Consider the following 21313-nt stretch of genomic DNA (forward strand, 5'->3'; position numbering starts at 1 on the left):
CACCTGCTGCATGCAGAGATTGGTAGGGGCTACTGGTTGGGGAAGGTTTGGAATGTATCAAGGTCCAAGTAAAAAAATTATTTCATATGGCAATTACTCTAGTGCACATTGGTCAGTCTCCTCCATCCAAAATAGGCAGGGAAAAAATGTCAGCTAAGAATAAAGAAGGAAAGATAGGGCTACTTTCTAACAATGTTGATTTCATGTAATATTTAGCTACATGTAAAGAAAAAGAGACTCTATACTCAGATAACACCCTTTTCTTCTGCTATTAAGGAAAAGCCTAAAAGCCAACTTGTTCCCTGTTAGCTGATCCAATGAGCTCAGTAGTGTTTCACTGAACATACTGTGGGGTTTTTCCAAGCTTTGAGTGAGTGCATTCTATGCTGACAAACATGCATGATATAGACACAGGATCAAGCCTAATCTTCATCCTTAGAATGCTCTGTCTACAGCTGAACCTGTGGTGTTAACTCATAACCCTTCAAGCTTCTGATTACTTGTGTCTCTGAATTACTGTTACTTGCACACATATAAGTAATTTTCACTTTTCTTTTACAGAATATTTTCATATTGAAACATACCAAAACAAAACTGTACAGACACTCAGGTGTCTGGGATTATATATAATGCTCACTAGGTTTTACATTTTATTTACATTATCTCAGTCTGAATAGAATGTCTTCTATAATTGCTCTTTCAGGTAACATTGGTTTTGCTTATTCACCAAAACCTGTAAATACAGTAAAACGTAACTGTCACGTGTATTAGAGTATACACAATGGAATATAAATTTAAAATAAACATTAATTTTATTTTTTCAGAGGAGTAAAAAACAGAATTGAACTTGGTAAACACCAGAACTGATGAGTAAAAAATAAATTTCCACCATTACTACTGCAGATCCAGCTCCACTGGAAACCACAGTGACAGAGGTACTAGACCAGACCAAGCACTGGCACCCCCCAGCTTCCTAACTAAAACATTAAAACTTGCTTCAAAAAAGATTAGGTGAAGAGTTGTTTAGGTTTGGCTTGTTTTGTTACGTTTCAAACAACCCAGCTCCTGATTCATTATCTACTACGCTACTGCTACTACCTGAGTGCTACACTGGCCAAGTTTGGTTATTCAAACGTTGTCCCTGCAGGGTTTTTTGTCTGTGTATTTGTTTGTATTTTTCAAGACAGTTCAAGTTCATCTGGAACATCTTCGAGATTAATGTCACCTTGCCTGTGGCTACATTTCTTGCTGAATCTGCTCTCTTCCAATCATCCCTTCAGGACTTACAAAAAACCCTGCCAAAATCCCCAAATAAAATCAAGAAAAATAATTGAGCTCTAGGACAATATTTTCTTACACTTGTGGTTTTAGGAATTTTAGGCATAACTTAACTCTAATGCTCCACTACAGTAGGAAAATAGGTAAAAGTCTGTCTTTTATTTATGTCAACTTCTTCCTGTCTTTTATTTATGTCAGCTTCTTCCCAGTTAAGTTCTAGTTCCAGTTCTGATGCTCAAAAATCACTCTTACTTTAGCTTAATGAAGCTTAAAAACAAATATTTGCCGATAATTGGAGAAGGGTCACTTATACTGTTCAGCAGTGCTTGGCATGAGCAAACTGAAATCTCAAATGTCTTTGCTGAGCAAGAAGTTCAATCAACTCTCCTCCTTAGTAAGGATTTATCAAATTAATTCAAAAATTATGATGCATAACCTAATCAAAATTTAATTTAAATTTCCTCAGAGGTAAAGTAATAATATTGCAGTGGTTGATTGATGAAATATACTGTGCTTTAATCTAGGAAATTCCTAATTGTCTTTAGTGCTAAAATAAGTATCTCCATCAGGAATCAATCTTGTAGACAGATTTCTTGAAATACAACTGCAATTACAATTATATAATATTGCTGTCATCATTAACTGAACATATTTTAACAGCCCCACCAAAATATTTAATCATAAAAATCATGGTAGACCTCATAGGTACACCAAACCTATCACAGTCTTCAGCAAGGCTGATGAGCCCAAGAAGCCTGTGCCTCTGTTACATGCACTGCATTAGCCCAATGCAGCTCATCACAGCTAGTTTGTGTACCTCTGTACAGCATTGTAATCACATCCTTAGAGAAACAAAGGTAATTTAGGAAAAAAAAGAATAGCACAGAGGCTGCACAGCATCTGCTAATACTAGTGTGTGTTCTGTGTGAACCATCTAACACTTGTAAAACAACAAACATGCACATAATGGAATATTCAACAGTTTACAGCACAGGAACACAGATCTATGCTATTAAGCCTCCAACACACACCACTGAATAAAATGAGATACCTGTATCCTGAGAGAACTTCACTTTGTGCTGGCTTCAGAAAATAAGCCTTCTTCTCATTTATTGCAAAATAGAAGAGATTTGATCATGGCTATACAAAGTTCATAGCTTCTTCATACATAATCATTCTTCAGTAACCAGAAAACTTAGGCTTATCTAATTCTATAGCACCATAAAAAAAAGGACCCCTGTGTGCATGCATGTACACACATCAGCATCATATATATCTGCTTCACACAATCACTACTTGTTTTAATTATATAGAAACATTTTCCCCAAACTAAACATCAGAAAATGCCTGGCTGTAGAACAATTAAATCTTCCATTCTATTTTGAAAAGTGGAAATAAGTTATATAATATCTGGTGAAATATCACATACCTAGTCACAGTTTGGCAATAAACTTTTTCAAGTATTTTGGAGATAAAAATGAAAATCCATCGTTAAGAAAATCTTCGCCCACTGGGATCAGATTTATATGACATATTGTATGCTCATTTAATAATTTCCAAGGACCCCTTGTAAAACCAGTATATAATGAAATATATGAAATATATGAATATACTTTTATAGCCTACCTATAACCTTTTAAAGAACAAATTTACATCAGAACTTAAGAATTAAGTCCTAATGTCAAAGTCCTCTAAAAGAATTACTTGTCTTCAAAACATAGGAAAACAGGTATGCTGTTGTTTCATAGAAAGAGAAACAAACCCTAAAGCCACACAAAGTTATATTGAGGGATATATTTAGTGCTTGCTGGAAGCATCCTAACTGCTATTGTCATGTATCAATATAGCTGACACTCAATTCTTTATTGTTTTTCCAGAGTTTTCCTCAACAATGACTCCTTTATACGACATAAACTACAGCTATTTTTAGTGATTGTCAGATTTGAAGACTATAAATCTCTGTAGTTACTGCACCTTCCCCTTCTTGCATCTAATCTCTCAATTAAAACAAATCTGTCCCCAAAGAACTTCGAAGAAGAGGCTGAATTAACAAACTATTTAAGTGAACCAGAAGCAAGGCAATCCCTTATGAATACAGAGTCTGCAATTAGCCAAAATGCTCCATTTTGCTGTTCACAACGAGGCTGAGGCTCAATAAAAATTAAACACTGATGCAGGCAAGGCATTCCCATGGGGCTCACATATATTAATACATTACCACTCAACAGTTGCTTTATGTCCAAGAAACTGGGACACAGCTTGAAACTGGCTGGTTGCCTGTTTGATAAAATGGAAAGCTATTGGTGATAAGTATTTTCTCTTATTTTCATATCCCAAGGGCCATAAACAGGCTCAGTAAGTATTTAAATGCGGTTCCTAACAGTCACAAACTCATAATGGTGCTAAACAGATATGACTCAGGTTCTGACTGATCAGAGAATAACAGCTCATAGATTCTGCTTAGAGTCACAGTTGTGCCTTTGGATCACCCCAATCCCGAGCACTGCGTTTCCTAAAACCTCTAAGTACCTTAAAACCAATTCAGTTCTTAGCTTGATTAGGATGCAGGCAGCAGTCCACACTTCAGTGATGACCTTTTTAAGTGAAAATGTAGAATAATTTAGGTGGCTTTATTACTACTCTGCAGAACACAATGTACAGAAACTTGAACGTACAGAATAAAATAGTTTAGAACTATGATTATTTTTACTTTAATAGGACAGAGTCAGGAGAACAAAGATTGTCTATTAAAATGTTTTTTGAAGCCACAGATAAGTAATCCACAAATTATCAGCTCCTTGAAATCTCTCAGAAATGAGGCACTCAGTACCTGACTGAGTTAAAATACATACTACATCAACCTTTCTATTCTATCAACTAAAACCTTAAACATTAAACATGTAACTAATAAAAATGTTTAGTTTATCAAACAGTAAGTCACTTTTCAAAAAAAGGGTATTTTTAGAGCCTGTACTACAACAGTATCAGCAGCTTTATAGGACTATAAAAAAGAACCTCAAGCTGCAACTGTAAAACTATTCACCACCTTCAAAAGGGTTGTTCTGGAACGAATGGGCTGATGTTCTGAAGTTCAGTTCTTATCCAGACATCCTCTATTATGTCAACCTTTTATAATTTGTCTTACTCCGTCCTTACAAAGTCATCATGACTTTCACTCCTCTGTAGAATCCAGCCTTTCATCAACTGAGTGTGAGGATCAAAGAGAAAATAAATGCACGTCACCACTGGGTGGACTTAATTCTCACGAACTCCACAAATCCTAGGTTAGTTCATGCTCACCTTTCGCAGGAGGAAGCAAATCCGCTCAATATTTCTCAGCCGCTCTCTCTGCCAAGAAAAAGGGGGGGAAAAGGCAGGAGATTAGCTGGTGTTACAAATTAAGACAATATATTACAATTACAAGGGTGAATGTTTTAATTAATGGCCGCAGTGAAGCAATATATGTTGTTAATCTGAAATGACAGCATTCACTTCCTACCTACTGCTAGCAAGCTAAGTGATTTACCCATTTCAGAGTCCCAGTAAGTTATTTTTTCATCTGTTACTGGGTGTAACAGTATCAACTGGGGATTCCAGTCTGTTAGCCTCGAGCCAGAGGCTGCAAATGTTTTTTAAGTCAGCCTTTGTGCAAGACTTGGTTTTGCATCTTAAGGTACTCCACATCTGGCTTCAAGATAATTCTGAATGGGGAAACAAAACTATGACATTTGTATGGCAGCTCTTCCTCTATCACCAAGATGGTGCCTCAACATGTGATATTAGTATGTAACCCATTAGTGAAAAATATTTGAACTGTCCTAGAAATGCCACTTTAAACGACAGATGCATTCATAAATACTGAAAATCACTGCAATTAAGCACTGTGACTCAAAAGATGCTTTAAGCTCAACTCACAGAAAGAAAACAAATCAAAGACAGGGTTTTTTTTAAATGGCTCATAATGAGAAACTAACCAGTACAATCAAATTTCACTGCATAACCCTATCATTGAAGTTATTGTGGAACTCTCTACTGTTGGTTACACTGCAGAAGGCAGAGTGGTTTTTTTGTCCTCAGAAGACTATCTGATAATATTTTCACTTAGACATGGGAAAAATATTCCAAACAATTAACTTTTTTGTACTATACCAATGTAAGAAGCCAGCTCTCCCTAAGCTTTCTGCTTTTCAAATGTTTTAAATTTACCACAAGTTTGAGTTTTATTTCTATTCTCCAAAGAAATGCCTCTTTTGCATTTCTGTCCCCAAGTTTAAGCCATTTTTTAAAAAAGTATCATTTTGGAAAGACAATGTGGCAGTGGCAACTTGATAGGCACCAGAAAAATACCGTGCCTCTTTTTGGTGTCTCTGAGCTAAAAGAGACTCAGAAATGTTAGACTCACAGTTGCAAACATGAGAATGGATGTGTGTGGGCATGCCTGTGAAGCTGCAGAAAGCTCTCTTGCCTTTAGAAGGAGGTAAGTGGAGAGAGAAAGATAGACCTCTCAATTCCCTTTAAATAGATTCCTAACTGCAGCTGGCCTTGGAGAAGTAGGAAGTCTGTCTCTGAACTATAGGTAACAGAGGGCAATCCAGGAAATTTGAATTAAATTCTCAGTACTGCCCTTGTTTTTGTCTCTGATTTCTCTTTAATTCAGCCCCCTCTTGTCAAAAAGGCTCTACCCTCTGTCATGAAAACATTGGGTAAACATCATGGGTAAACATCAGACACTCTTATAGTGCAATAAAGAAAACTACCCCACTAAATAAAAGGGATATGGGCACAAACAACTATGCAGAGGGAAAAAGGAAAATACACTTGAACAAATGTATAAGAAATACCTGGTACAAATAAATACACATTTCTTGTGTGCAGTTCCCAAGATGGAAAGTAAAAACAGATAAAGTGAATTCAAAATCAGATTACATCCAGTAAATTCAAAACCAGTTTATATCCACTGAAGTCCTCTATAGGATTTCTTCACATAATTTCTTTCTTCTATTTTCATGCTTTGATTATGTGCTAGTGAACTGTAAAAAAAGCCTTCTTATTCTAAGATTCACGTAAAGTTTATGCTTAAAATCATCAGTGGTCTAAGCAGTACCACAAATCCTCTGCTGAGTTATGAAACAGGGTTAAATGGCAAAGTACTGAATCTGGTTATCATTTGCAGGCAATTCAATAACTTGATACTCTGTAGAGATCAAATACAGCACCTGTCGTAGTCATTGTAATTCCCAGTGAGATGATGGGGAGCAAAGTTCTGCTCTCAGTCCTGGTAGTACAGACTGACACATGTTTAGCTGTAGTCAGCTAAATCACCCTAGATTACAGCTTTAATTAGCAGAGGAATTTTGAAATACTTAAATCTAGGTTGCATTTCTGGTTCATTAGTTAAAAGTGAGTTTACAGTCCCAGGGTGATATTTAAACTTTTCCATAGCAGAAGCAGCAGAATATGATATTTACTCTTAAAGCATGGGAGCACTTAGAGCCCTACCATTGGAGAGAGAGGTCCATGAACATGCCTCTTACCACATCCACTCAAGCTTTTGGATCATTGATACAGGCAGTATGGGAAAATGTGGTCATCCCATGCTTGAACACAGAGAAGGCAAATTATTTCAAAAAGGAAAACTTGTGCCACAGCACGAAAAGGTAAAAAAGAAAGCATTAGCATCACATCAGCTTTTGAATTTCCAAATTATTTCCCTGCCTCCTTCAGCAAAAAGGAAGGCAATTAGCATAAAAAGTAACCATCTGGCTTCCCAAGACTGGCCCAGTAAATCAATTTGCCAAACCACACTTGACTTCACAAGAGACTCTATATTAATTTCACTCAGACTTCACTGACAGCTCAGTGCATCCCCCTTTCCTGAGCAGGTGCTGTTTAGCAAACCACTGGTTGTACTCACTGCGTGGGCTGGGTTGCACTGATCGATTGGGCTCTTGAAGTCTGTCCGAAGTTCATCAAAGGCAATTATCTGAAAAACATTTTTTTTTTTTTCAAATATTGTACTGAATGCTCGCTCAAACACTTATTTTCCTTTAGAGACTAGGTAGATGCATTGCCTCCCTTCCTCACTTTCCGGAGAAAATATCTTCTCCAACACACTCCCTCCAGAACTAAGTAGCTAAAACAAAACATGGGATACTCCTACATATGAAACCTAGAGCTCATTAAACTGTCACTCTGTAGAATCATATCTACAGCCTTTTCAGCATTGTTACTTTTCATTTTTCTTCCTTCATATCAGCCAGAATTCTTTTCTCAAATTTCCACATGCCATAAAACTATTTCACAAACAAATACATCTCCAAATTTGAAGGAGAAAGTCATTAGCTACCCAAAATACAGAGGTGGATCAGCTATGCTGCTCCAGGTTTAATACATAAACAGTCCATTTTTATTAGTTATTAAACCTACTTCAGATATTAAGTCTGAATTAGTATCAGCTTTACTGTTATGAAGCTGCTATACATTAACAAACAAATTCCTCAAATAGTAAACCATTCTAGAGCAAATATGCGCTTCCTAAATTCTGGCAGGTTTTAGAATTTTACTTCAGACCTCATTAACGGAGAGATGTTTTTTTGCTCAAGTCCTTCAGTTTCCTCCATTAACAGATGGATTAAGACACACTTGCAATTACTGGTCCTTTTAAAGCAGGGCAGATAAAAGTGCCTATAAAAATAACAATATTTGAAAGTGTTTTCTTGGAAAGAAAACAGCTGTAGTAATCCTCATCATATTCCATTCACAGATCTCAAATCACATTCTTAACTTTATGTTTGTATTCTAGTGATACCTTTTCTTCTGCTTCTTTCTTGCTTCACCCGAGGAAGGAAAGCTCACTATGACAGGTACCACATAAACAGATGTTAAAACAATGATTCCTTTTTAGATAATTTACAACCCAAAGTCTCTGTGCTCAATAAAAAAAATGATGTAAGTATAAGGTAGCAGTTGGGTAATCAGTATATGAGTGCAACAGCCATCCTACAACATGCTATAGCAGCCTGGGCCTAACTGTTCAAAAAAGAACCAACTGGGTGTCAACACAGACCTGCTGCATAGGTAAAACACATTCATTTTACAGATATGGAATGAAGGAGCAGAGATCCTAAAAATGGCCTATCCATGAATTATATAACAATCTGGCTAGAGGCTTGAGAATAAAACCTAGAAGCTACAACCCACAAATTTAAGCACTACTCCACATCCCACTCTAATGCTGCATTCATCACACTGAAGCACATTTAAAAATCAAAAGTGTGGCATTTACAAGAGCACTCTACAGAATTCAATTTATTCAACTATGACAAGTCAAAGTGGCAGAATAAACCACAAAGGGAACTATAAAACATGATTATAAGTGAAACATTTCTCCCCATGGATGCAGTAGCTCTACAAGTTAGGAATTAGATCTGCAATGGTAAAAGAGCAAATAACAGAAACTGTTAGAGGCTTGGAGTGCATTTGTGAAGGATAAGGCTCACGACACCTCTATATTAATACTTCTTGAACAGGTCTTCACATTTTTAAGCTGGACCAACTGCTAAGAGGGTTAGAACCATGCAAGTCAGACACACATGTAATTGGGTACCTCTTTGTAACTGGATATCAATATCAGCACTGACAGCACTGACAGAAAGGGGGAAGGATGGCCCTGTAACAGGTAAGACAGCTGTCTCTCATAGCTATACCACTGATTTACTTTAGGATGCCCTTAAATTCTCTTTACCTCACTGCACTGGTACTTACAGATGTAACTTTAAGAAAGAAAACTGTTATGAGCTTTGAGTGGCAGCTATTTTTATTAATGTACAGTGGTTACAGGTTTTTTTCCACTGTAAATGTAGCGATGAGTCTTCTTTCTGGTAGTCAGTAAGAGCAGCCAGGAGTTTATCATGAAATGTCAGCCAGTACAAGATCCAACTCATGCTGTGAGGAAAGACTGTCTGAGACAGCATTATGGGGAACCTGAATACTGAAATCACAAGATAGACTCCTTCCAAGAAGTTCAGGAAAGCCTCACTTGGCTGCTCTGAAAGACAAAGCTGTTAAGGCAGGGCTCTGTTGAGCTAGCTTTAACTAATGCAGGCAAGTCTTGAAGAAATCCTAAATGACAGTTTGGAAAAGAGGTTAGCCCCAAATATACTACACATTTAGATTTCCTATTTTTTTCTTTCTCTGTTTATTTATTTATTTTACCAACATTCCCAACTCTCTAGCCCAAATCCTACTCTTTATTTGCTGGCACTTAATTTATGTTATGCTTGCATATATCTAAGTGCCTTGACACAGATCTGATAGGTATTAATCACATTGCTTTCATGGTAACCAGTAAGTGTAAATACAATAATCCCAGAACCTTTTGAGATGTCTGCAAATTATGACAATGTTAAGAGACAGTCCTGTTACACCCAAGAGAGGCTGAGGTCTGGTATCAAGCACATATGATTTGAAGAAAGTTTCTTCAATAAAAGTTTTGGTGTCTCTCTGGAAAGTAGCTGACAAAAAAAGATTCTCCTCGGTTCTTATCATTCTACTTCAAAGAAGTTCCATAATAGGTCTTAAGTTGTTAAATTTCCAGAAATGGAAATTTAGCAATGACATTATTTTAAATTATGAACAAACACATTCCTATTTCTTATTTCTCAGTTAGAGTGAAAAGTTTGAAAGTGTAACATAAAGCAGGCTCACTATTAGAGGGAATATAAACTCCCAAAGTGTTTTGGGGGCACGTTTTCTCCCGGTTTTTTGGTTGGTTGGTTGGGTTTTTGGTTTTGTGTTGTTTTGTTTTGGTTTAAATCTCACAGTGTTGGGTGTCCTAATTCTAAAACCACAACTGAGAAACAACGGAAACAGAGCTGTAGCTTCTTATGATTTTTGGTTGCTCACAACATATTTGGTAACTGGGCAACAAATTATATATATCGCATTACTGAAAATACGGCTGGGCTGGGCTGTACTGCTGTGGGGTTTACATAATTAATTAGGAAACATCTTCCTCTTTCAATTATCACTCATCTTCTGTAGCAGTTCAATGCCCTAGGACATTGTGTGGCTGGAGGTGCCATTTTTCCATCCAAAAATAACAAACTACTTGCCTCCACTAAGTGTTTCACAATGCTTTCACGGGAGGTGCACTGTTCTGACCACAGGCTAGAGAAACGAGCTGCTGCCTGTTGACATTTTAGCTGGATGCAGTACAGCTACTGCTTCTCACACATCAACTGCCCAGAGCTGCTGAATGCTCTGGGACAGCAGCTGGATATGCTCAGGGGCTGTTTCACCTCAGAAACCGCCACACTTACCAGCATCTTGACAGAGCAGTTCATTTCCAGGCAAACAGTGTAATAGATCCCAGTCAGGGCACTTCACCACACGAATTGTCATGATTTCACCTTTGTAAATGAATGTATTTCATAAAGTGTTCAATATCTTTTCAGTTATCCAATCTAATTTGATCCAGGGTGACAATTAAGACTACAAAATATATACACACAGGGACATCAGCAACCCCATCTCTCGAAAGGCCACACTATAAGCAGACTGTTCCAAAGAAAAATGACCAACCTCTAGTCATAAAGCTGAACAAATAGCTAAGCACTCAGCATTTTGGAAGCATGTACCAGGGACTGATCTTACACAGAGGAGAAATTTATTTCTATTAGTAAACATTAATGTTATACATTGGCTTCATAGACAGAGAATAAGGACCATCTGATATTTATTTAGAAACTCAAAGGAAAAAAACCTAAACCACCAAGTTATCTGTTTGCTTGCAAAGCTATATCAGAGGGAAAAAAAGTGCATCATGTTTAGCAATAATTTTTAAAATTACTGCAGAAACAGGCTGGGGTTGAATGGACAATGGATATTGCACTACCTTCTGCCTTGAGGACTTTTCCCTGTGAATCCACATTGCAAATTATTGCAGGAAGTTTGTTCTGCCACTGCCCTAGCTATGCTTTTTCCTGTTCATAGAAGTGTACTAGAAGTGTACTTGTGGTTGTTTTCCACCTAATAAAACTAAAGGTCTGTAAAAATACTGGTTGCAGTCTCTGATTCACACCATCTGCAAACCTCAAAACTCCAAATGTAAGTCAGCAACGAGTTTGCCCCAGTTTGAACACATACTGAATCAACGAGATTGTGATGACAATATGTTTCAACTGCAATGATATTTATAAAATTTGTTTTCATTACCCGCACTCTCTGTGCTTATCTTTCCAGACTGCAACAGCTTTGAATAATGAAGTATTCACATAAGATTGAACCTGAATTTTGTTTTCTTCCTATGCTTACGTACCAATCAAATTGAAAACTTCACTTAATGCTAGAAACAAGCTATGACATCTCATTTTTAGGGAAGATACTTTTTTTTTAATCACTGAGCTCTTACAGAAACATATTTTAATTGAGACTCTGATGTTTTAGGGTGGCAGTGAAGTTGGTGTGGGTGTGAAACCAGTGACAGCAAAGAAGTTGGATATTATTGCTTCTTGGCATCTCAGAAAACTTAAGATAAAACAGAACTTGATGACAACCACACTAACCACAGACCAGAACAGTAACACTTAACATATGTTTCCTTGCCACCACCCCGTCAATGCACCACAATCCCATCTTGAAGGAACTGTCTCTAATGGTTCATTTAAACAATTTGTCTCCCCCTCCACTCTCAGATGCAGCTTTCACAGTGCCCATACTGGCAGTTCATAGGCTGTCTGCAAGTCAGCACATGGACAGAAGGTGGACAGGTTTAGGAGCAGGCTGTCCTCCTAAACTTCATGCCAGCCTAACAACTGCTCCATGGACATATTTACTGTGTTGGAGAAATCATGTCTGAACCATGAATTGAACCATGCTGATGCAGTCTGGGTGAGTTATTTTGCTGGATTTTGTTAAGCAGATGCAAAAACTGACAAAACATGTGAGAGATTCAATCAGGTATGAATGAAAAAGTGCCTGAAATGGAAGATAAGTCATTGCCTTGACATGATGGAGTAAGGGGAACCCACAGAGAGATGCAGAGAAAAGTGACATCAACAAAGTGACAGACTGAGAGAACAATCTTTGCTACCCAATTCTTATCATGATATGAAATGAATCTGAACAGAAAATTTGGTTGGCGAACATTTATTCAAGATGGTTGTTCCTCTTTCCTCTTTCTCTTCTGATTGAATTCATCTGGTTCATGCTATCAAGCATGAAAGATCATTCAAAATTGTACAAATGGATGGGCAACCTGCCTCAAAAGCCAGAAAATGTTATTCTTTTTATCATATTTTATTCCTTACCTATATCCTTTTGTTAAGTATCTCCTACTAATAAAGGAAAAAAGTCTAAATCTTGGCTTCAATTATACCTCACCATGTAACACGGTAACTTTCCAGACCGGTGTATCTGAAATGCTGGTTTTTGAGAACCTTAACAGTACAGCAAATAAAGAGCAGAGAAGAAAATGAGATTAATGGTATTTCTTTATTCTCCTATCTCTTACCAATGTATTTAATGTTCCGAATATTACACTTATTAATTCACCACATATTAATAAAAATAAACAGTAATAACTAACAATGCTTTGCAGTTATAAATCTCCCTTCAAGGCAATGAAGGTCTTAACAAACGCAAGGAAAATATAATTTCCATTTTTTTTACACAAGGGAAAAAAATGAAGCTCAAAGAAATTAAATTACTTACAGAATCAGTGGCAGAAGAACCAAAGCCTCTGGATTACTGCATCATATAAAATGTAAGGGGAAACAAATACTGTCAGTACACTGATCATTGCACTGTTGTCCATCTCTAGAGCAGAGCACTGCTTTAAGCAGAGCCCTTTTGGATTAAGATTGCAAATGGTTTTAAGTCACTCAAGGGCAGAACATTTTTCTATTTGTCAGATTTCGCACTAACAATTGTATGGCATTTCCTTGCTCTACTTAGCTTGAATTTCACATGCTGCCACCATCAAACAACCCTCCACATAGAAACCCAAGCACATTGCTAAAGCAAACAAAGTTCCTGTGGCTCCAACCAGGGCTGCACAAACATACACCTGAGCTCCCAGTCTTCATTTTTTTACTGAAATTCTTTTGACTGTAAAAGGATGTTGTATTTAGCCCAACACAACTTAAACTTTCTAGGTTCTAACTAGAAGCTTAGGCTAACTTAATCAGGAAAATCTTATTTTAATTTCTTAAGTATTTAAGCCAGATATGAAGACTTTTCCAATAGAAACTCCAATATGCAAGTTCAAAACTGCATCATCTCCATTCTGCAAACACGATTCAAAAGGATTTCCTATCTACCTATAGAAATGCAGAGGTACAATTATACCAGTCTGCACTGTAACACAGTTACAGTGGTGTAACTGGTATAGTTACACCACTGTATTCCCCTACGTAAATAAAAACTATACTTTCACTTTTTATACATATATATATATATAAAGTGAAAATTAAACAAAACAAACAAAAAACCCCAATCCTATACAGATGGACAAAAGCAGTATTACTGCATCAGCTACACCAAATCAGATTTCCAAGCCTGCAGAGATGTGCAAGAGAAACCACTAAGAATAACTATTTGGCAGTCACCTGAAAAGTCCACCTTTTAGTACAGGAATGAAAAACTCCACCCATGCCATTAAAGAGACAGAAATTCATCTTCAGGAATACAACCATTTTGTACACAGCTCTGAGTTACTATTTCCATGAGTTACCAGTTACTATTATTATTGCAACACTGCAGACTACAATTTGAAAAAGCAACCTGTTTTCTGACTGTAAAGAATTAAGGTTATTAATTTTGACAAAACCCCTAAAAAACCTCAGCAGCTGCAAAGTTCTATTGTGAACACAATGTTTCCAGAAGGATGATTTGACAAGCATCTATTGACAGATTTCTACAACTGCTATGAAACAGGTTTTTAAAAATAATTTCATCCAAGTGCAAGGTGAAACAGTTTAACTGGCTAACAACAGGATTCTGGTCACAGACTTCACTTGCTCACCACAGACACTGAAATATGTTCCCCAGTCATCCTGAAACTGAGATATCAACCCTCTCCTTCAATAGAGAGATGTCAACCCTCTCCTTCAGGAGAGAGACAAATGTTCCACTGATTCCCCAAACAGAGAGTTCAAAGATTACCTGTGCTTGTATCACAACTTTATACCCACTCACTGTCTTCCAGTCTAGACCAGCTGAAATCCAGCCAGACAAAAATCATCTGTAGACATATAAACTGCATTTTGTTACAAGAAGAAAGACAAGCAGCAAGCTGTGCAGGAGGGATGATGCTAATATAGCTGCACAAAGCCTGTTTCTAAATAGGCTAATAGTTTTGCTTCCTGCAGCTAAAGCACATTTCAAAACAGACCTCAAGTGGAGGAGGAATTTTTAAGGTAAGTCCAGACTGCCGTGCTTCCTTCCCTCCCCAAAGGATTTCATCATTTTGTTGTCATGATTCTTTTTCTTTTCTTTTTTTTTTTTTTTAAACCTTACATTACTGCATTCAGTAGAGGGGAACATTTCAGGAAGTAGTGGTATTCTGTGAATCAAGCACACCCCACAACTCACCCTCCGTGGAACACAAAGAGTTGCTACCAACACTAAGAAAACCCACCACATTTTCAATTAGCACCAAAACTGGTGAATATATCACGTTGTTCTGAACAGAAAAAAGCTCACATGTACATAGAGATGCATTACTTAAGTTTAATTACATGGAGTGTGGTAGAAACAATTCTTCTGCCTGAGCTAACTTAAAAAAACATGTTTTTTTTTCTTTCAGAAGAGAACCTGAACCATTTGGTTACTAATTTTTTTGAAACATGGATAACAGTGTCAGTTCCACTGTTGGTCCATGCTACTGTGCATAAATATACATTTCACTGATGGCATTTCAGAGGCAAGAGACCAACTCTAATTTTTCTGTATTAAAACTTCACACAACGTGAGACCATTCCACTTAGCAGGATATCTGTGTCTGGAGACTCTATGGGCCAGTGATGAAGCTAATGTCAGGGTCTGAATCAAAGGCACCAGGTATGAAGTTGGCACTCCCAAGTGCTTGTATGGATGCCCTTCTCCTTCTAACAATAAAATCTTACAGAGCATTGGACAGCGTTTCTCACCAGCCCCAAAGGCACAAAATCTACGTGCCTTTGTAGGTTGGGGGAGATACAGGTTGCATCTCTGCCTCAGTAGGGAACTGACTGTAAATCTCCCACACTCCCTGTACTTTTGATACAAGCTTTCCGCCAATATTCTCTTCCTGCATATGGTCTCCTCCTCCTACATGCAATTGAGTATTTTATGTGGATTCTTTATGAAACAAACAGGTTTTTCCATTTAGACCAGAACTTATGAAACATTTCAGTATCTAACCACTTCTGATTTCTTCAGTTCAGCACCGAAACCCCAGGACCAGATACTCATGGAGCACCAGTGACAACAAATTGACATGCCATCATCAAAAATGCTGTCACTTGTTAGTTAGGTACTAACTTGATCTGACAGTCAGGACTTGAAAAGCAAACAATCTGCTACAGTGAGGATTCCCGGTCACAGCCACACGTTCAGCAAGCTAAGAAAGGGCATCACAGAATCACAGAATGGGTCAGGTTGGAAGGGACCGCACTGGGTCATCCAGTCCAACCTCCCTGCTCAAGCAGGGCCATCCCAGAGCACATGGCATAGGATTGTGTCCAGACAGTTCTGGAATATCCCCAGTGAGGAAGACTCCACAACCTCTGCGTAAAGAAGTTCTTCCTCATAATCAGGTGGACTTGCCTGTGCATCAGTTCCTGCCTTTTGCCTCTTGTCCTATTGCTTGGCACCACCAAGTAGAGCCCGGTTCCATCTTTGTGGCCTGGCTCCATCTTTGTGGCATGCTCCCTTTAGATACCTACAGATATTGGTAAGATTCCCCTCTCAGTCGTCTCTTTTGGAGGCTGAACAGGCCCAGCCTTTCCTGATAAGAAAGATGTTCCAGTCCCTTGATCAAAGCAAAGGTTAAGCAAAGGTCCTCCTAGCAAAGGTCATGCAGACTCTTGCACCAGCTTTTTCTTCTGGAAAGGATGCAAACAAAGACCACATCTGCAGATAAACTGAACAAGCATTTCAAGATAGTGAATAAGTTAGGCCAGAACTTCACCCCTAGTCTTGATCTCTTTGATGGACCAAAAGGAAATTATGGGAGTTTGGATCCAAGCTTTACAGTTGAGGTGTCAAACCCAGATTTGTGGCTCTGATTCAGGGAATATCTAGTGCAAATGAACTGGTTTGCAGATCTCTCAACCAAGCAGGGGGAGATGAAAACAGCACTATTTCCTATCCATGCCTAGGAGAGGCTGGGGAAATCTGCTTTCAGCAGAAGAGAGAGCACTGCTCTGTGTCCTTGCTTCTCTTTATATTAAACTCCGTACAACTAAGAAAACACAAGAAATGAAACAACTAAGAAGTATGTCTCACTACCTCTGTACCTCAGATGCATCATTACAGCTTTGTACATCCTCTAGTTGTATAGGCCAAGTTCTTCACTATCCAGCACTTTCCACACCAAATCAGGGACAAGCTAGACACGAGTTGGTGAAAGACCTAGTACAGGAGGCTGGCCAGGTGCAGAAGGCAAGAGGAAGAGTGGTAGTCTGGTCACGTTGGACCAATAGCAGGTTAATTCTCAATGGAAGCAATATACAACTGGATACCTATAGATGTGAGAGGGTTTATTCTTCTGTCCTTGGTTTTCCTCAAAATTACATATTATTTCTAATTTATCCCAACATAAATCAATGTGCTCCCATACAATGTTTCTACTTGCCTTTTTATTCTCAGCGAAATTACAGTTTGGGGGATATGCAAGGAGAAAGACACAGATGCATTAAAGTCACAAAGTTCCATCCTCATAAATTATTCTCAAAATGAACCGAAGCACTTTTTCTATTACTTAACAGCACCGAGCTGATAATCCTGAAGCTTGGAATAAACAGGATGTTCCTGCAGAATAAATTCAGGGAAAGGATAGTAAACAAAGGGGAAAATGTACCAGAATATGTATGACTAGAAAAAAATATTTGCTCCGAAGAAGAAGGTAAGAGAACGAGATCAAAAGAGAAGATTTTTTTCAGTATCAGTAAGATAAAAGTCATGGGTGGGAGCCTGGCCAGCTGGCTAGTGCTGTCTGTAAGCAAGTATCCAATCTTAACACCACACCACAATTTGTTCTTTTCTTGAGCTTTCAAAGATTCCTACATATTGCTACAAGTTGTTATTTTGACATTTTTAATTTCTGTTATGCTGATATATGCTTGGGAGAAGCATTACACTCCTTTTCCACACACACTCCTTACATTTCCCCACAGGTTTCACATTGCTGCTGCTACTTTTTTCCCCTCAAGATCTTATGTTCTCCATTCCTACCAGCAGTGATTTATGCACATTCACCAAAATTCAGGAACATATAAGGGAATCTAGGTTCTGTCACTAAAAAATCTGTTCAAGCATGTCACATATTACACCATACCCACACAGAAGACTCATTACTCAGGCTGTCCAAAAACGTCCATCACCTGACTTAACCATACCTCCCGGATTCAGGCAGTTTTTTCTGCTCAAATAATTGCCTCCCAAATGAGAATGCTGTGTTCTCAATCTTTTCTCTTGTTAGTCCCCTACTTGTACACAGATTTTCTTCCTCTCGTTTCCTCTTTCCTTCACATCTTTCTCCCTGAAGTCCTCCCTCCCACAGTCCCATTTCCCCGCTTCCCACACCATTTTTATTCCTCATTACTCTCTCAACAGTAGACTCCTACCAATGCTGTCTCAGAAAGAAGCCCACAGCAGACAGAAGGTCTGCTGAATCTGTGCTTCCTGCCTCCTAGTGGCACAGCAGAAGTCCAGATGGACCAGCAAGAGGCAGGACAAGGGAACAGGGACTCTTCTAATACAGGAGGCATCAGGCAGGGATGACCAGATTCAAGATCTTCCCAAGTTTTCTTTCCCTAAAAGGAGGCCAGGCAGAACTTGGAGGAAATAACTCCAAGGCCAAGACACACACACACACAATACACGAAACAGCTGTGTTTGCAAAGCTAAGGCAAGGTGAAGCAATACAGCAGCAATGCAGCTGTGGTTGCAAAACGAGGGCAACGGGAAGGGACACAGGAGCCTGCAAAAATAACCAAAAATTGAGAATAAAATAACAGCAGCCCAAAAAGCATCCTCATCTGCTTCTCTACATTCTTATGAAACCCCTTAGTTTAATTACAGGAGCTTGATTAAGGCTAAGGATACATTTCAGCATAGCTCCAAACAAGCCTGCCACTTAGATGATCAGCAAATCAATTTTCTAAAGGATCTGCTAATGGTGTTTATATAACACTAAGGGAAGAAAAACTCTGAAGCACATTCAATCAAATTGATTTCAGTAGAGCCTTCATTATGTTTGCTTATACATGCCCATTCTGTGAATGTATAAAGCAGTTTCCACTTAGATGGTGATACAATGTGAACTATTTAGCCCAAGCTCATAATGCTATAAAATAATAAGGCAACAGAAGATTGACTAAACAATTAAACACTTGAAATCATGACTCACACACAGCATGAAGATGGCTGGCATTTAAATACATTAAAAAATCAAATGTCATTCTATTAAAAAAATGGTGCTCATATCAACAATGCCTGGCGCTTGCACGCTGCCTGTTATGAGATAATTGCAAGGACTATAAGTTATTAATTCTCATCATATTACTGTAGGTCTCCTAAATATTTTAAGCTTCAATTCCTCCAGCAAGGTAGTTAGACTTCCAGATGTATCTAAAAAAACCCCAACCTATCTTTGACAGCTAAAATACAACATGACCTGCAAAAGCATAAAAATACAAAAGGACCCAAAACCAATCCATAGATTTTTCATGACCTGCTGCATTGGTGAGAGTTGCCAGCAGTGTACTCTGGGACAATTCAATGATGGCATTGTTTCTTCATCTCCCTTATGTTCTGCTTCATATGTTCACATTATCAAATCTGGAGCTGCAAGTTCAGCACTCCTGCAGTACCTTGCTGAGAAAACCTACTTCCATTGTAAATGTTTTGTGATTTTAATGTAACTTTTCACAATGACATTCCTAAAATAAATCCCTGCTTTATAGTATTACCTTTTCCATGGGAAGTGGAAAAAAATGTTTTGTCCTGCTTTCACAAAGTGCATTGATGTTCCTCTAAATTTAAACCTACTCTCTGCCAGTTTAAAGCCATGGCCCCTTGTCCTATCACAATATGCCCTTGCAATAGTCCCTCTCCATCTTTCTTGTACACTGCCTTCAGGTACTGGAAGGTGCTATAAGGTCTCACTGGAGCCTTCTCTTCTCCAGACAGAACAATTCCAATTCTCTCAGCCTGTCTTCATAGAAGGGGTGCTCCTGCCCTCTGAGCATCTTCATGGAACTCCTCTGGACCCACTCCAAGAAGTCCATGTTCTTCTTATGTCAGGGATACCAAGGCTGGCTTCAGCACTCCAGGTGGGGTCTCACCAGGGCAGAGTAGAGGGGGAGAAGCACCTGCCTTGACCTGCTGGTCACAGTTCTTTTGATGCAGCCCAGGGTACATTTGGGTTTCTGGGCAGCAAGTGCACTTTGCTGGGTTATGCTGAGCTTCTCGTCAACCAACACTCCCAAGTCCTTCCCCTCAGACCTGCTCTCAATCCATTCTCTGCCCAGCCTGTATCTGTGCTTGGGATTACCCAGACCCAGGTGCAGGACCTCGCACTTGGCCTTGTTGAACTTCATGAGGTTCACAGAGGCCCACGTCTCAAGCTGTCAAGATCCCTCTGGATGGTATCCCTTCTCTCTGGCATGTCCACCGCACCACACAGCTTGGTGTCATTAAACCTGCTGAGGATGCACTCAATCCCACTGTCCCTGTCACCGACAGAGATGTTAAACAGCGCCAGTCCCAACACCAGCCCCTGAGGAACACCACTTGTCACTGGTCTCCACCTGGACATCAAGTTGTTGACCACAACTCTTGGAGTGCAACCATCCAGCCAATTCCTTACCCACTGAATGGTCCATCATCAAATCCATGTCTCTCCAGTTCTGAGACAAGGATGTGCTGTGGGACAGTGTCAAATGCTTTGCACAAGTCCAGGTAGATGATATCTGTTGCTGTTCCCTCATCCACGAATTCTGTAACCCATCATAGGAGGTCACCAAATCTCTCAGGCATGATTTGGTTTTAGTAAAGCTATGTTGCCTGTCACCAATCACTTCTTTATTTTCCATGTGCCTGAGTGTAGCTTAAGGAGGATTTCCTCCGTGATCTTGCATTCAGTTTCCCAGGGTGTGTTCCACAGAAGTCAGCACAAGGCTTTTCTCAGGCGAATGCACCAAGAGGACAAGATGTAAAAGTCAGAAATAGTACCACAGGAATTCCATTTGTGTATAAGAAAACAACGTTCACAGTGAAAGGGGTAAAGTACTGGAACAAGTTCCCAGACAGGTAGTTGACTCAGAGAAACACAGAATGGGTCAGGCTGGAAGGGACCACAGTGGGTCATCTGGTCCAACCTCCCTGCTGAAGCAGGACCATCCCAGAGCACATGGCACAGGATTGTGTCCAGACAGTTCTGGAATATCCCCAGTGAGGGAGACTCCACAACTTCTCTAGGCAACCTGTCACCTGCACAATAAAGAAGTTCTTCCTTGTATTCAGGTGGAACTTCCTATGCATCAGATTCTGCCTTTTGCCTCTTGTTTGGCAGCACTGAGCAGAGCCTGGATCCATCCTCTTGACACCCTCCCTGTAGATACTTACAGACATTGATGAGGTCCACTCTCAGTCATGCCTTTTCAAGGCTGAACAGGCCCAGCTCCCTCAGCCTTTCCCCCTAACGGAGTTGCTCCAGTCCCTTAATCATCTTTGCTGCCTTGCACTGGACCTGCTCCAGGAGTTCCATGTCTCTCTTGTACTGAGGAGCCCAGAACTGGACACAGCACTCCAGATGTGCCTCACCAGG

The 21313-nt window shown here is 39.1% G+C and overlaps 1 protein-coding gene across 1 annotated transcript in view; it reads right to left on the minus strand.

Annotated features, from left to right (window-relative positions):
• Positions 1–21313, minus strand: part of CNIH3 (cornichon family AMPA receptor auxiliary protein 3) — a 45931-nt gene that overhangs the window by 17092 nt on the left and 7526 nt on the right. Inside the window, exons 2-3 of the mRNA XM_029965085.1 lie at positions 7193–7261; positions 4579–4626 (exon numbers count right to left, since the gene is read on the minus strand). Coding sequence (XP_029820945.1) covers positions 4579–4626; positions 7193–7261 — 117 coding nt within the window. The remainder of the gene's footprint in view (positions 1–4578; positions 4627–7192; positions 7262–21313) is intronic.

This window comes from Manacus vitellinus, unplaced genomic scaffold, assembly GCF_001715985.3.
Source record: "Manacus vitellinus isolate BGI_N305 unplaced genomic scaffold, ASM171598v3 scaffold_8_pilon, whole genome shotgun sequence".
In the NCBI taxonomy this organism is placed as follows: domain Eukaryota; kingdom Metazoa; phylum Chordata; class Aves; order Passeriformes; family Pipridae; genus Manacus; species Manacus vitellinus.